At 40.3% G+C, this 16562-nt stretch overlaps 1 protein-coding gene across 1 annotated transcript in view; it reads left to right on the forward strand.

The window, feature by feature from the left end:
• Window positions 1–16562, forward strand: part of SCG3 (secretogranin III) — a 53546-nt gene that overhangs the window by 33368 nt on the left and 3616 nt on the right. Inside the window, exons 9-11 of the mRNA XM_063449042.1 lie at window positions 4946–5026; window positions 8169–8300; window positions 11991–12071. Of these exons, the coding sequence (XP_063305112.1) occupies window positions 4946–5026; window positions 8169–8300; window positions 11991–12071 (294 nt within the window). The remainder of the gene's footprint in view (window positions 1–4945; window positions 5027–8168; window positions 8301–11990; window positions 12072–16562) is intronic.

Below are 16562 nucleotides of genomic sequence, written 5' to 3' on the forward strand. Positions count from 1 at the left end.
GCGTTCAAAAAGTTTTTAGCTATTGGGACACCGCAGTGGAAGGTACCCGGACGAAATTTCTTTGCACAAAAGGCAATCCCCAACCTGTACTCGATTGTGCAAAAGGAAGTAATGGCATGTCTGGCACACAGTGTTGGGGCAAGGGTCCATCTGACCACTGATACCTGGTCTGCAAAGCATGGTCAGGGCAGGTGTATCACCTACACTGCGCATTGGGTAAACCTGCTGACGGCTGCCAAGCATGGAATGCGTGGCTCTGCAGAGGAGTTGGTGACACCGCCAATACTTGCAGGCAGGCCTGCTGCCTCCTCCTTGGCTGAGTCCTCTTCTGCTGCTGCGTCTTGCTCAACATCAACGGCACCCCCCCAGCTCCCAGGTACTGTTCCACATCCCGGATACGGCAGTGTCACGCCGTCTTGGGGTTGACTTGCCTGAAAGCAGAGAGTCACACCGGACCAGCACTCCTGTCCGCCCTGATCGCACAGGTGGATCAGTGGCTGACTCCGCACCAACTGGAGATCGGCAAAGTGGTTTATGACAATGGAAGAAATTTGTTGGCGGCATTGCATTTGGGCAAGTTGACACATGTGCCGTGCATGGCACATGTGTGTAATCTGATCGTACAACACTTTGTGCATAAGTACCCAGGCTTACAGGACGTCCTTAAGCAGGCCAGGAAGGTGTGTGGCCATTTCAGGCATTCCTACACGGCCATGGCGCACTTTTCCGATATCCAGTGGCGAAACAACATGCCAGTGAGGCGCTTGATTTGCGACAGCCCGACACGTTGGAATTCAACACTCCTAATGTTCGACCGCCTGCTCCAACAAGAAAAAGCCGTTAACGAGTATTTGTATGACCGGGGTGCTAGGACAGCCTCTGCGGAGCTGGAATTTTTTTTGCCACGTTACTGGACGCTCATGCGCAATGCCTGTAGGGTCATGCGTCCTTTTGAGGAGGTGACAAACCTAGTCAGTCGCACCAAAGGCACCATCAGCGACATCATACCATTTGTTTTCTTCCTGGAGCATGCCCTGCGAAGAGTGCTGGATCAGGCCATAGATGAGTGTGAAGAGGAAGAGTTGTGGTCACCATCACCACCAGAAACAGCCTTATCAGCATTGCTTGCTGGACCTGCGGCAACGCTGGAAGACGATTGTGAGGAAGAGGAGTCAGAGGAGGAATGTGGCTTTGAGGAGACCAACCACAACAGGCATCCCAGGGTGCTCGTTGTCACCTATCTGGTACCCGTGGTGTTGTACGTGGCTGGGGGGAAGAACATACCTTCAGAGAGATCACGGAGGATGAGGAACAGGACATGAGTAGCTCGGCATCCAACCTTGTGCAAATGGGATCTTTCATGCTGTCGTGCCTGTTGAGGGACCCTCGTATAAAAAGGCTGAAGGAGAACGACCTGTACTGGGTGTCCACGCTACTAGACCCCTCGGTATAAGCAGAAAGTGCCTGAAATGTTACCGAATTACGGCAAGTCGGAAAGGATGTAGCAGTTCCAAAATCAATTAAAAAGTATGCTTTACACAGCGTATAAGGGTGATGTCACAGCACAACGGGAATCTAACAGGGGAAGCGGTGAAAGTAATCCTCCTCCTCCCATGACCACGCCGGCAAGGACAGGACGCTTTACAGACGTATTGTTGATGGAGGACATGCGGAGCTTTTTAAGTCCTACGCATCGCCACAGCCCTTTGGGGTCCACCCTGAGAGAACGACTCGACCGACAGGTACCAGACTACCTCGCCTTAACTGCAGATATCGACACTCTGAGGAGCTATGAACCCCTTGACTACTGGGTGTGCAGGCTTGACCTGTGGCCTTAGCTGTCCCAATTTGCGATAGAACTTCTGACCTGCCCCGCTTCAAGTGTCCTGTCAGAAAGGACCTTCAGTGCAGCAGGAGGTATTGTCACTGAGAAGAGAAGTCGCCTAGGTCAAAAAAGTCTAGATTACCTCACCTTTATTAAGATGAATGAGGGATGGATCCCGAAGGGACTGACAGTGGGCGATACATTCGACTAAAAAAGGCCTGATGAGGGGGACGTAACAGGGTGTCGCGGCTGCCGGCCCGCCGCGTGATATTTAAATCCATAGCTCACTCCAGTACCTTGCCCTGTCGTGGTTTCCTGTTCCTGGTTTCCTGAGAGTGCTTTATCATTGTGAATCTGATTTCCTGGTATCCTGATCTTGACTTTTCCTTGGTTATTCTGAATTCTGGTTTCCCTGACTTGGCTTGTGTAAACGGTATTGTGTATTTTCTGGCTTCCTTGACCTCGGCTTTCCCTTTGACCATTCTCTGTCTCTAGCGTATTAGTCCGGCCATTCTAAGGTCTGGTTTACGCTCTGTCCTTTTATTTTCCTTTTTTTTGCCTATGTATATGTTTACATAGTTTCTGCATGCTGGACCACACTAGTAGTCGTGACATTGGGATTAAACTGATAAGAATAGTACTACTTAACACACCACTCCTATCTGGTGGCACATTAGATTGCACGCGCAGTGCCCCAAATTTGAAGTAGGAGGACCGACCAAGCATCTTTTTCCATCTCCTGGTTCCTAAAATCGATGCCTTATATACACGTCCCCTGATAGGGGACGTAACAGGGATTAAACTGATAGTAATAGTACTACTTAACACACCTTATAATAATGCAGAGAGAGGCAATGCAGAGAGAAGAGTCTGAAGAAGAGGAGTCAGAGGAGGAAGGTGGCTTTGAGGAGGTGGAAGACCAAACACAGCAGGCGTCCCAGGGGGCTTGTTGTCACCTTTCGGGGACCCTTGGTGTTGTACGTGGCTGGGTGGAGCAAGAGAGACCTTCAATGACATCAGTGAAGACAAGGAACGGGACATGGCAAGCTTAGTATCCAACCTTGTGCAAATGGGGAGTTTGCGGTTGTGCAAATGGACTGTTTGCGGTTGTTTGCGGTGCGTTAAACGGGGAGTTTGGTCTGTCACTGTGAAGCGGGCGTAACCCTTACACTACCTGATCGCTACAACATCATACCTGATGTTGTAAAGCACGTTATTCCAAACAATTTAGGAATGTTAGGTGATTTATGCCCTTTATGGATTAAAACCAGACTCTGCATCCACTATGTAATTTTCCATGGGAGTTTTGCCATGGATCCCCCTCCGGCATGCCACAGTCCAGGTGTTAGTCCCCTTGAAACAACTTTTCCATCACTATTGTAGCCAGAAAGAGTCCCTGTGGGTTTTAAAATTCGCCTGCCTATTGAAGTCTATGGCGGTTCGCCCGGTTTCGCCCGTTCGCGAACATTTGCGGAAGTTTATGTTCGCCGTTCGTGAACTGAAAATTTTATGTTCGCGACATCACTAGTGGCAATAGATATGATCTTTTTGTACTATTCATATTGAAAGCTAGACAGCACTTTGTATGTTAGGTATTGTTTGACTAGGCTATCTTTCATGAGACGTAATAGGCAGGGATTAACTCATTTTAATACAATATCTTGATAGTATATAAAAATAAAGACAAATAATACAGGAAATAAAATACCATTAAAGTCATTTCTGTGTAGGAATAACATTTTCATCTATGGGTCCTTTTCTTACCCCATCAACCATTTGCCCAGAAGAGGTTTAGGTTTATGGGATAGCTGCCATGTTGTAGATATCAGTTAACAAACAACCCAGTTCATCATATTAGTTGATTTGCCTGTATTATTCGAATTTAGGGTGTTTGTAGACTGGTTCATTGATTGTTATTTTTATGTTATACATATTACTTTGTACAACTCCACTTATGTATCACTATATCCTATTTTGTAATATTGGATTATTAGAAAACCTTTCGATAAAAAGTTTTTTTTATGTTTTTGTTTTAGACTAAAAACCTACCACAATCACATATATACACAAGTTATCATGGTTTTAAAAGTACTAAAACATACAGTATATCTTCTGATATAGGCCTAGATTTAATATTTTTGTATAAGCGTTTAAAATGAATTAATATTTAGAAAACTATTTTTAAAAAAAATTATATATAGCCTTTTTTTAAAATATATTTTAATATTTTTTAAATGTTTATCCAAAAATATTAAATCATTGTAAAGCTTATCCAAAAATACTGACTTGAGACCTTAGAGGTTACCCCTATTCAAGTTTATATTTTTTCTTAGCTATAGGAAAAATACATAACTTGAAATTGAAGAGGGAAGAATTTATATCCGCCCATCCCATGTGTTCGCTATTAAGCGTTAATAAGTATATAGGGGTGTATATAAAAAACACCCATTTCGGTCTCATTAGAGATACCTTTGCCAGAAGCTCAAGGAAGCAAGATGTCAATGTAGGGTAATAACTGCTTGATCCAAGGATAAATCTGACTGCCATTCTGGGGTCAAGAAGGAATTTTTTTCCTAGCTTGTTGCAAAATTAGAAGTGTTACAAACTGGGTTTTTTTTGCCTTCTTTTGGATCAACAGCAAAAAACAAATGTGACGAAGGCTGAACTTGATGGACGCAAGCCTCTTTTCAGCTATGTAACTAACGTGAAGGGTCAGTGTAGGACCCACCTAGGGGGGGTTTGCCTTGACGTTGGCAGGCGGGCATTCCCTCCAGTGGCCATTGGAGTAACTAAATTACCTCCATTTGTTTAAATATACATAGGGATTTAGGAGAGAGCGCAGGTAACTTTTTTGGTTGTTTCTGTATGTATTGCGGCTGATGTGTACTGTGGTCGTTGCTGCCGCCCAGGAGTTATGGGAGTGAGCGCAGGACTTGTTTTTTTGTATTTATATCATAAAACATGATTGTTTTTTCTTTTCTTTTTTTTTTCTTTTGCGGAAAGATGTGTAGGTCACAGAAGAGAAATAAGCTTTTCAACTGCCTTTAAAATTAATATTTTATGTTTTTAAAGCCATAACAAAATGACCAACATTTATTACTTTACATTTTTTTCTTTTAGAGAACCTCGATACCATGATTGCTGTACAAACCAAGAATAAACTTGGAAAAATCTCAGTACTTCAGAAAAACAACTTTGCAGGTACTTTATCTCATTGTATATTGTCTCTGTACAGTGTACTGATATTTACGTGTAATAGAACCTTGATTAATTTGTTTCCAGAAGAAAATGTTTCATGATTAGAAAACAATGCTTATTTTATATTGTCTGGTCTTAAAGACCCCGCATAGAGCTAAATATTCAGTTTTAATATGGTTTTTAGTTGAGTATAAACAGATATAAGATTGTACTCTTAACATTTTTATTAGGAATAAGCTTAGTTTGAAAGAGTTAGCTTGTATCAGCAAGATACCCTAATTCTTTATGCCATAAGAGTCCTGGTAACTCATCTGTCATAAAGGGGTTAGACATATTCCACAATATAGTAAATAGAGGTTAATAAACATTACAAATTTAAAATGTTAAATTGTTACCAAATGTATAGATGGAATGTTATGTTGTACTTTATTGAACTTCACCTTCCTGGGCTTTACTGCTATGGAATCAACCTAAAACGACACACCTGCTCATTAGGAATTGTGGGATGTGTTCCATATAATTTGGGACGGCTGCAATCACCCCATCTAGTCCAGGGTTCCGTGCTGTTTTTGTAGGAAGACTGCAGGGAGGTAGAGTATATGTTTAATCTATTCATTTGCTAGTAAATTCTAAGCAGTCAGTATCACTGCTATTTTGGTGAACAGAGCAGAAAATATTACTTGAAGTTGCTAGCTAAATCATAAATAAACTGAAAGGCCCTTGTGATCATGCTGATTCCTTCTTAAAACGTACTTTTAAGACAGCTTGGACTGAACCACTTTTTTCTTTTTAACTTGCCATAAATGTGTTCAAGGTAACTCACCTGTAGATTAATGGAAAAAACAAGATTACTGCTGATTTTAGTTATCACACATTTGAGGCTGCACACAGCTGAATAGTTAGTACCATCATATCATTCCGATATAAATCCCTTTAAAATATTTAAATGAACACTAAAGTGTTATGAATACAAATGTATATTCCTAATGCTATAGTGCCTAGTCACCATTTAGGTGACCGGGCCCCGATGCCAGAGTTAAAAAGGTGAGTTTACTTACTTTTTCTCCCTCACAGCACCGATCTCCTTGGGTAAGCTCCACCTCTTTGGCTGAGATAATCAAGATCGATAATCTTAGCCAATCCAATGCTTTCCCATAGGAAATTGCACCAATCAGATGGTCTCTCGGAGACCGTCTGATTGTAATAGTGGAGTTTTACTTCACTATATCATCGAAGCGCCTTTAGTGGCTGTCAGTATTACAGTCAATAGAGACAGATTAGCCCTTTAATAAAAAAAATTGCCATTTCTACAGAAAAGTTATATTTTAAAACACTGGGCGCCAAGACCACTTCATTGAAATTAAGTGGCCTTAGTGCCCACAGAGTCCCTTTAAATTTTGATTACAGGTGACATTAAAAAAGAGACCATTTTCAGGAGTCGCACCTGTTTTGATAACATACTCATCAGCTCTTTAGAGTTCAGCGATGCATATCTGAATGTCAGTCCATCTCTTACGTAAGATTTAAAACACTATCCTGTGCCATAAGCTATGTACACAACTCTCAAAGCATTCAAGTACAAACTAATGTCTGTTCTCTTCGGTCCTTTTGTTAGCTTGTGAAAGAGCAACCTCAAAGGACCAGCTATTATAGCAGTTACATTGTAATGTGGGGAACAGCATTTCCTGAAGCTTTATTTGGCTGTACTGAGGGTTTAAATATCATAAATCCAATATGTAGCTGTGGTGCATACTAAAGGGTTGCTTGACGCAGAGATAATATATAGAGGGCAATTATCGAACAATACCTCAATGTTGTGCTTGTATTCAATAACAGCTGGCAAATGGGTTTTTATGAGAAGGGATTCTAGGAAAAAATAGTTCATAAAGGATAAACCTAACCTACTATTCATATTTAGTAATGATTGCAATTATATTATGTTATAAAAAAAATAATTTACTGGGCTAATATAAGCACCTTAACCAATACAGGTTATTGTAGTGATTATGGTGCAAGTCTTCTATGGGTGCACTGCAGTACCCCGTTTTTATTTATTTTTTAAATCAGCGCATAGTGATTGCAGAGTGTTTCAACATTTCACACACCACATTATGCGTCCAAAAGTTTTGCGCGGTTTAATGAGCTTCAGCTGTGCTAAATCGGTGTTAACCCATTCAGTACAGGCAATTCAACACAGGCTACAATAAGACAGTGTCAGTACAAACATCGTGGAAGCATAATAAGGATATGAAATAGATTCATTAGCCATAAAAAAAAATAAACCAGATGATCAAGATATTTGCAGATCCACTGGTTTTATATTTTGGGCATCACAAGATTGGGGGGAAAAAAATGTGTTTTTTGCCCTGGAATATCCATGCATTATCCTGTAAACCAGTGGAATAGCAATGAGGGAGATTCGTTAAGACAAAATCAGGTGTTATTCTGGGTCAAGTGCTAAAAAATAAGCAATCACCATGGAAACCAATATAATTTCCCAATATTTAGTACACTACACTCACTATATCATCAGTATGCCTTGATAACTCTCCTCTAACTTGAGGTGTGGGCCTTGGGGATTAGGAACTCCACAGTTACCCTATTACCCCTCTTTATAGTGAGCAGGAGACCCGTCTGTGCATACTGTATTGCTGGGAGATTAAAGGACAGATAATCAGATATACATCATCATGATACCCTCTATTTGTAATTTACAGTGCTTGAAAGTGAAATGGAAAACGAGTAGTCCCACCATCGCACTGATCTCCTAATCCCTGTATTAAATCACATGAAACTCACCCCAGATCTTTCTCTTTGACAATCTCAGATCAAATGATAAGTGTGTAATGTGGCCTCAGTTTTCTAATTACGCCTTGCTGTAAATCCTGCTTAGGTGTTAGTGTCTTCTTGAACTCTATTTATTCTTTGTTACGCAATTGCTGATGTAATTTGAAGAGCAAAAAATATTAATAAAATATGTCGTTAAATAGCAGGCTGTTCATTTCTGAATGAAATGCAAGTTCAGGTAACATCTAGAAGCAAATGAAATTGTTTTTTTGCCAAAAGCAAGAATTAATTATTCATCAACTAGCAGCCAGTTAAGGCCTGACCATGTAATAAGGCTCTGGGATGTTTCTTAACACAGCGGATAGACCTGACGAAGAGTCTGATAGCACTAAAGAAGAAGCTGCCAGGATGGAAAAGGCATACAAGACAGCAATGGATTCCACAAAATTAGAAGAAACAGAAGACTCTACGGACAATGAGAAGCCAGAAGGTAACACTAAATATTGTCCCACGTCTAAAAATAAATGTGGTGAATTAAAAATGAAACTATAGACATTACAGAGTATTTTAAACATTGATCAGCCACAACATTAAAACCATTGGCCTTATATCGTGTAGGTCCTTATCGTGCTGCCAAAACAGCTCTGATGCTTCAAGGCATGGACTCCACATGACCTCTGAACATGTCCTGTGGTATCTGGCACCAATAAATTAACAGCAGGTTCTTTAAGAGAACACCATAGCATAGGGAATACATACATATATTTGTATTCCTAAGGCTACAGTCTTGATGAGGCTGTTTAGTTAATGCACCCCCCTCCCCTCCAGGTATTAAACCCCCCCCCAAAAAAAAAAATTAATAAAATGAATTACTCACCTTTTCTCACTGAGTCTCCCTTAGCATTGCTGCAACCTTCTTCTTGAGTGACGTCATCTTGGTGGAGTGCCTCCAGGATGACGGTACAGTATGATGCTCCTCATAGAGGAGAACTGGATGCCTTAGGCACATGTGCGGTGTTCGCCGTGATGCACCTAAGATTAAACAATGATTCTCTATGGCCATGAGGGCATTGCACATGTACGCATGACATCACATGGCTCTTGTTCCTAGAGGGCTTGGCGGCATGGCTTGAAGCTACGCTTCCAAGCCTTCTAATTAGTGAAATAATGTATTTTGGGGGATAGGAGAGGGAATAGCCCAGCCCATCTGCTGCAGCTTGGCTAAGGTGGAGTGAACTAATGTATAAATCTCTCCAACATTTGGCAGCTTTGATAGGCTGTGAAGACTAAGTTAACTTACTCCTGCTCAAAAACAGCTTAATACTCCTGTGGTGAAGATAAACTATAATAAGAATTAAAGCAGGATTAACCATAAGGTGGCCCTAGGCAGCCACTGATGGCCCAGGGGTTAGACAGGGGCCCCAGAACAATTAATATTTCTTCTGGCCCAATTAATCATCCTTATGTGAAGTATGATGGGAAGAGTCCCGCGCTTCCAACCTGCTTAGAGCACCATGTGTTCTTAATCTTTATCTGCCCTAAAATGTTGCATTTGTAGCACTTCTATAGTGATTAGCAAAGAGATGGAGAGCCATGGGCTATACAGTAAAATAAAGCCAGATTAGTTCCATTAGTGATTGCAGGGTGGGGATAAGTTGCAGAATGACCTGACTGATGCTCTCACTACACATTCCGATATACAAATAGCTGACTGATGCCCTGAGGCTGCTACAATGTGATCAGCTCACAAAAGCCTTCCCTTATCATATGGAAACTACCTGTGGGAAGCCGTGTCAGATTGTACTCTAATATAACCTCATTTATATTCTGTGGGCACATCTGTATAGTGTTTATTTTCCATAGTTCTCGTATATCACTGCATTTTAGTTCTGCATTAGTTTTTCACATTCATCTTCCGGTATGGTACGGAAATGCGATGTATAGAGAGTCACAGGAGAGTTTTACTTTAGACAGTAGTCCTAAGGGATAAATATGACAAAAGTAAACCTAGACCGAGAGCTCTAAGCAGAGCAACCTCACTCTATTTTAGTTTATTTGGGTAAACTCATTACCTGGTTAATGTAAGCACCATAAAAAAAAAATCTCTGTATCTTTGTGGATATCGACTTCTCATTAGAGGAAAGTGAATTCTAATCTCAGGGTTATTTTCTAAAAGTGAGAATTGTTAGAAAACAGAGACAATTTCAAATTTAAGGCTAAAATAATTTCCAAGTCAGCTATGCGTGCATCAGCCTTTCTGGTCTCTTTAAATTAACATTAGTTACCCTGTCTGTGTCGAATTTCATTTTAAGTAAAGTTTAGTAAATCAAAATTGCCTTTTATTATACAGATACAATCCAGGGCTAACATAGTTGTTCTCACCTCTATAGTGGAATAAAGCTAGTATTACCAAGAGTGCCAATTCTTGACCAAATATAACGAGGAATAAATAATTAAATGATGTAATTCCACTACAGCTGTAGCTAGATCATTTTATGTATAGACATAATAAAAGCTTATTGGGTTGCAATTATATTTAATTTGGGTTATTTGCAAAATAGGGAAGCAAATGTTTCTTTACATGCGTGACAATATACTATGCATCAAGACAATTACATGACCGCTTCTCTAATTCGATATTGTTAAACAGGATATCTAGAATAAAGTTACTAATCAAACTGTCCTGAAAAAAAGAAATGTGCTCCTCTATTGATTATACCAAGTTCTCGCAATTTCCTTTATTTAGTTAAAAGGAATATTATACGGATAAAAATTATATTCTCTTGTTTCTCTATGTTATAGACTAGGGCATTCAAATAATACAGTATGGTTACAATTTTCAATATTTAAAAAAATACCCAAAAACATTAATTAGTACAGATTAAACCTGAATAACCCTCAATAACCACATTCCCCATCATGATGTTTCTGAAAAATAATTCTGCGATCCATTTAAAGCGGCACTGTCACCATCTGAGGACTTTGCAGAATTTTCCACGACTCCCCAATGGTGACAGCGCCGCTGGGGTATGGTGGCTTGGGTGGGGGGCAGGAAAGGTGACCCAAACCTGTCCCTTGCGGGCTCCACCTTCTTCCTCTGGTAGGTCTTCTTCAGCTCCTAGCGCTTCTGCGCCAGGAGTCCAGGTCACTGCTGTACTGTCATGCATGCACGAGAGTACAGCATTGAGGTCTACAAAGGATCCTGCCAGACCGTGGGATCTTCCATAGACAGACAGAGTCAATCCCCTGCAGCTGTCACTAGTGTGACAAAATATATACAGAGACAAAGTAAGGACTACTTTGTCTCAGTATTTTTCCTGTCTGACACTTCTTGACACTGGACGGAGCTACCGCCATCAAGAAGTGTCAATCCCCCAGCCGTCACCAGTTACAGCTGCAGGAAATTGGTTCTATCTACGGAGTATGCACAAGAGTACGGCATAAAAGTAGAAGAAGACCGGCCAGAAGAGGATGGGTTCAGGTAAGTTAAACCAACTTCTGCTTGCCCCCCAGCCACTGGACCATCAGCAGCTCTATCATCATTGGTGGTCTTTGCAAACTACAGAAAGTCCCCAGATGGTGACAGTTCCTCTTTAAACTCAGGAGATACTTTGAGTTAAAAGAAAGCTAGAATTGTTTTTATTCCAATGACTGCTATAATGATTCTCTGCAGTTAACCCTCCCCCCACCCCACCCCTGTTTTTTTCACTAGGATCATCTGCTTTTCATAATTTATTAAACACTCAAAAAATTATCTTACTGGATTATATGGTTATCAAAGGGTGAAGGCAACAAAAAAAAAGGGCTGTAAAACGCACAGGAAATGTACTAGTGTCATCTCTGGAATAAACAGTGTGTTTCAGTTCTCTATCTTTAAACATCTAATAATTCAAATAAACAGAGAAGCTTTAGAGAAAAGAGAATGGATGTTTAAATAAAACATTGCTGGCAGTGAAGGAAACAAACTGTAACTGTATGAGACAATAACAGAGCTATAAATGAATCATAATCTTTCCGAGCCAGCAAATAGCATACTGTTTTATAGACGTGGCAGAAGGGTTTCTTATTTCCCAGATGAATTGCGTTGTTCTCTAAAAACACCCTCAAAATAGCGCTGTCATTCCAAACTGCCTATTATGTCACCCGTCAGTCACTAACGCTCTGTAATGTTTTTCATCAGGTAAGGCGGACACATATTTAGAAGCAATCCGAAAGAATATCGAATGGCTGAAGACGCATAACAAACAAGGGAGCAAAGAAGGTAAATAGAGAAATCGTAGGAGTAGATGGAACAATGTTCATGTAAACAAGCTGTGGAAACCAGAAAATAGAAACAGATTGCGAAAACAAAGTACTTTACGGAAAAATAATTTGATACAATACAGTTAGTATAATGTGTGTTTGTATATAAATATATATACACTCATACACACACTCAGTCAAACATGCATACACTACAAGAGCGCCGTTGGGGCCAATTAATACAGCACACAGAATCACTAAGCACCAGCTTCTAAGTTCTCAAAATGTAATAGTTCTTTTTAAAACCTCCTGATTTAAGCAAAAATAATGGGGATTCAGATACAATATGCGATGGAGGACGGATTTCCCAAGTAAGTTGGTTAGTCTCATAAGGGTAGGCATTAGGTTTCTAGAATGGGCCTTGCCGAAGGAAGGATGCATTGCATTGCGTAGTGCAATGCTCGTGCGATGTGTGATTGTATATACATATGTATCATTTGTATACACATATGTTTGGGTTGTTACTAGGGTCTCACTGGCCCATAGTGCAGCAACTTGGCCCTTGTTTAATTAAATAAATAATTATTCCAAAGCAATGCACTGATGTTTCCACTGACACAGAGCAGAGCACTGCATATGTATTTACTTATGTATTTATAAAATATTTTACCAGGATTGATACATTGAGATTTCTCTCGTTTTCAAGTATGTCCTGGGTCTTTGTCCACAAAACATTGCATTGTTACAATAGGATACAATATTACAAAAATACAATATACAAACTATATATATACACACACATATATATAAATGTAATACATTACAGGTATATCACAGGACTGTAAGTATCAAGATACGGGTTCTCATATTTTGTCAAATTGCTCTCTATGACGTTTATACAGGGATGAGGGCAAAAATAAAATTAAAAAAGTGGTATTGCTTACACATTACAGTACAAAGTTGCATTTCCTAAAATACAGATACCTCGGTGTTTTAGCAATGTATTTTTTGTTTCACCTCACCATGTTCCAAACAATTTTGTGCAGGTTAGGCAGTTGTATTCTGCCCAACACATTTATTCAGAGCATTTACAGGTGCGATAATATTAAATGCTACTAAAAAGACTCTTATTTTTACTTACTTAAGTTTTTATACTGCCAAATTATAGTTGTGCTTCTGGGATGTTAGAATGGATATCAGCTAAATGCGTAGGGTAGACTACTATTAGCCAGGCCCTGGTCTGGAGATGCCAATATTCAATTAACAAAGAAGGGTTAAATGCCACTGTTATTGCAATTTACATTTCAGTGAAAATGAGCACATTATGAATGTTTTCAATAAAGTGTGTACTCCAATAAAGAAAAACCCACCTTAGGCTTAGCTACCTGGATACTTTGAAATGTAATTTAAATTATTGTCCAAACCAGCTGGAGAGTCCGAATTTACCACGACATGGACTCACATTAAATGTGTCTCTAACTCGATTATTCTTATAACAAACCCTAATGTGCAGATAGAAAGGCCATGACTGTGACGGTAGCCACCATCACTGGGGATGGAAGATAGACACTATGGGTGGGCTCCCAAATTCCTTTTGTGTTTTGTCACATTGTGCCTATTATTTGTGCAGGATATGTTGAATGTATTGCTGGTCTGTGCATCTCCCCCTCCCCCCTTTTTCCTGTCCTTTTGTTTCCCCAGCAGGACGTTGTCCCAGGGACACTGCCAGACCAGTTTAATCTAGCTGCTCTGTCCCTCCTCAATCTCCCATCAGAGACCCCACCCTTCCTTGTACTATAGTAATCTATGTAACCTATTGTATGTAAATTAGGCTGTTGGGGGCTTATTTATTAAAGAGTTGCTGTTTAACCTTCACCATGTGTCGTCTGGTGTTTGGTCCAGGGTGGAAAAGGCCTTAAGTGATCCCAGTCAAGCCTCGGCGTCTGGGTCTGAAGTGTTTCAGGGTCCCTGATAGCTACAAGGAAGCAGACTTGGCGGAGGTACTCGTCGGAGTACTGGAGCTCCGTTACAATGACTTTCTCACTTACCGTAATTTTCCTAATGTTAAACCTATTAGACACTTCAGCAAACATATTGACCCTAGGTCAAATGCTTATCTTCAGTAATTAATAATAAGTCATAAGTAATAATTTTGGTTTAATTGATATATCTAAGGATAAGCATTGCAATGATTACATTTTGTTGTAGCTATCGCATCTACTGTGGATAAATCGAAAGTTGCGCAGGACTACATTTCCTCTACACTACAATTCCATGTTTAGCTGCACTACATTTCTCCAACCATGGGCAAGGCAGTCCGTGGCATGTGTACTAAGCTGAGTCTGCTGGAGGCTGCACAGAACCCAGGCGCAGGGCCAGAGGATGTAATGGTAGCCTCCAACAGAGCGCTGAGAGAAGGTGACAAGTTCTAGAACTTCCTCCAAGTGCAGCCTCGGAGTAACTCTGTAAATGGCATCACGCTACTCAGGCCAATGGCAGTTCCCTGAATGGTCACCCCACCCCCTCCTCTGCTCACTAACACTCACATCACACTGCACCAAATGACACACGCCGTATTGCTTTTGTTGCATGGTATCATGTGTGATTTGGTGAGGGTGGTGTGTCTGTTTGAGGGGCCACCTGAGCCAATACACCCACAACTATGTACCACTGTTTTTCTTATCTGTGTCCATGCTCTGTGCTTCCTCTGTTTGCAGCATTGTTCAACGTTACACACAGTTTTCTGAGATATTTGCTACCTGGGTCATCCCTACTGCCTACTTACATCAGCACCACTGCTCTCCATTGCTTACTCGCAAACCACATTCAGCATGAGGGCCACAGTATCGGCCATTTATTGTGGGCATCCGATAGGCACAGGTTGCCCCCCAGCCCAGTCTGGTTGTTACCATACTTGTGTGAATTATACCGCTCTTATGAATGTGGTGCCTTAGTCTGATGCTGCCCGCTATCTAGGATTTCAGAAAGCAGGTTAGAGCAATCCCACGCTGGTGCACAGACTTTGAGGTTAAAATGTTCGTGAATGGTGAGCCAGCAGAAGAGACCTTTCTATGAAGTTGTTATGCTGCTCAAACTGGTCCTTTAATTTTCAGAGCCAATTTTTGTCATTTACAAATATCGGTGCCCTTTTAGATGACATCCTTCCTCTATACACCTGTTATGTTCTTGATGGTGTTGTTTCCTTGATGACCAATGTCATCAATGGCCAATGTCAATGTACGTACAAGGGGAAGCAATAACACCAAACCTGGAATATGAAAGTGGGAATGGTATAGAATGTTAAATGTCTTCACATGCTCCAGAGCCTACTTATCCTGGTTCTGGATGTAATTGTAGGGAGTAGCATTTAACAGGTGGTACCAAACTTTAAGAGTGTCATAGCAATTAATAAAGTCTGTGATAGCAAAACATGTCTTGGGAGAACAAATTGTTTTTTTTTTTTTATATTATTTGTATGCATATTGGTTACCCCCTATTTATTTTGGAAATGGTAATGTTTTTCCTCTGTAGACATATGCCACTGTATCATAGATCAGAGATATCATTATAGGTCTTACCCAGGAAGCACGAGTACACACCAGGAGCAATGCACATCAGAGACAATAATTGCATTCTGCAGGACAGATACAAACCAACTTTGCTCCCTTGCAGGACACATTGCCAAATCTGCCTAAACTAGAGGCTTCTGTATTATCATCACCATAGGGAGAGAGTCAAAAGAGATTCCTCATGATTAAAACTGGAATGCCCAGGTAGTCACCTTATATAAGTGCTGTTTATTAGACTTGTGAATTCATTTTGTCCCAAACTGCAATTTTGTTAGCATTTTATACTATAGACGGTTCATCGCAATTGTGTAATTATGAACTGTCATATAATTCTAATTACAATTATTTAGATAGTGCCAACATTCACTAAATACTGACTTTATTCACAGATTAAATGAGAAGATACCAGTAGAGGGGGGAACAAAATCTATATTTATATTCTTATACATGATAAATTTAATAATTGTATAAAATAGAATTATAGATCTTTTATAGCTCGTCCTTTTTCGCCTCTATAGATTACTACTTCTCACATGATCTGTGAACCAAATGGTGGGAAAACGCACTTATCAGTGCATTGGAAAATATCTGTATAATATTTAGAGTAATAATAATATTATGTATATATTTTGCTGTACACTGAATGGCCCATTTTTGCACCCTTGAACTATTTTTCCAAACCATTTACATGGACAAAATTCAGACCAGCAAACCAGACACATAGGCAATATTTGGTTGAAAGATTTTATTTATTTATTTTTTTCTGACAAAATGATTTGTCTGAACAAAAATGATGCGCCATACACAAACTCTTTTGTGGCTTTATGGATCCTATGTAGCACGGTCATCTTCTCAAGGAGAGAATTTAGGTCAGACCCCTGGTAACAAAAAAGGGGTACACCCAAGCAGCAATTCTTGCATTTGTGCTGTGTCCTGTCCTG

Source organism: Pelobates fuscus, chromosome 3 (genome assembly GCF_036172605.1).
Source record: "Pelobates fuscus isolate aPelFus1 chromosome 3, aPelFus1.pri, whole genome shotgun sequence".
Lineage (NCBI taxonomy): Eukaryota > Metazoa > Chordata > Amphibia > Anura > Pelobatidae > Pelobates > Pelobates fuscus.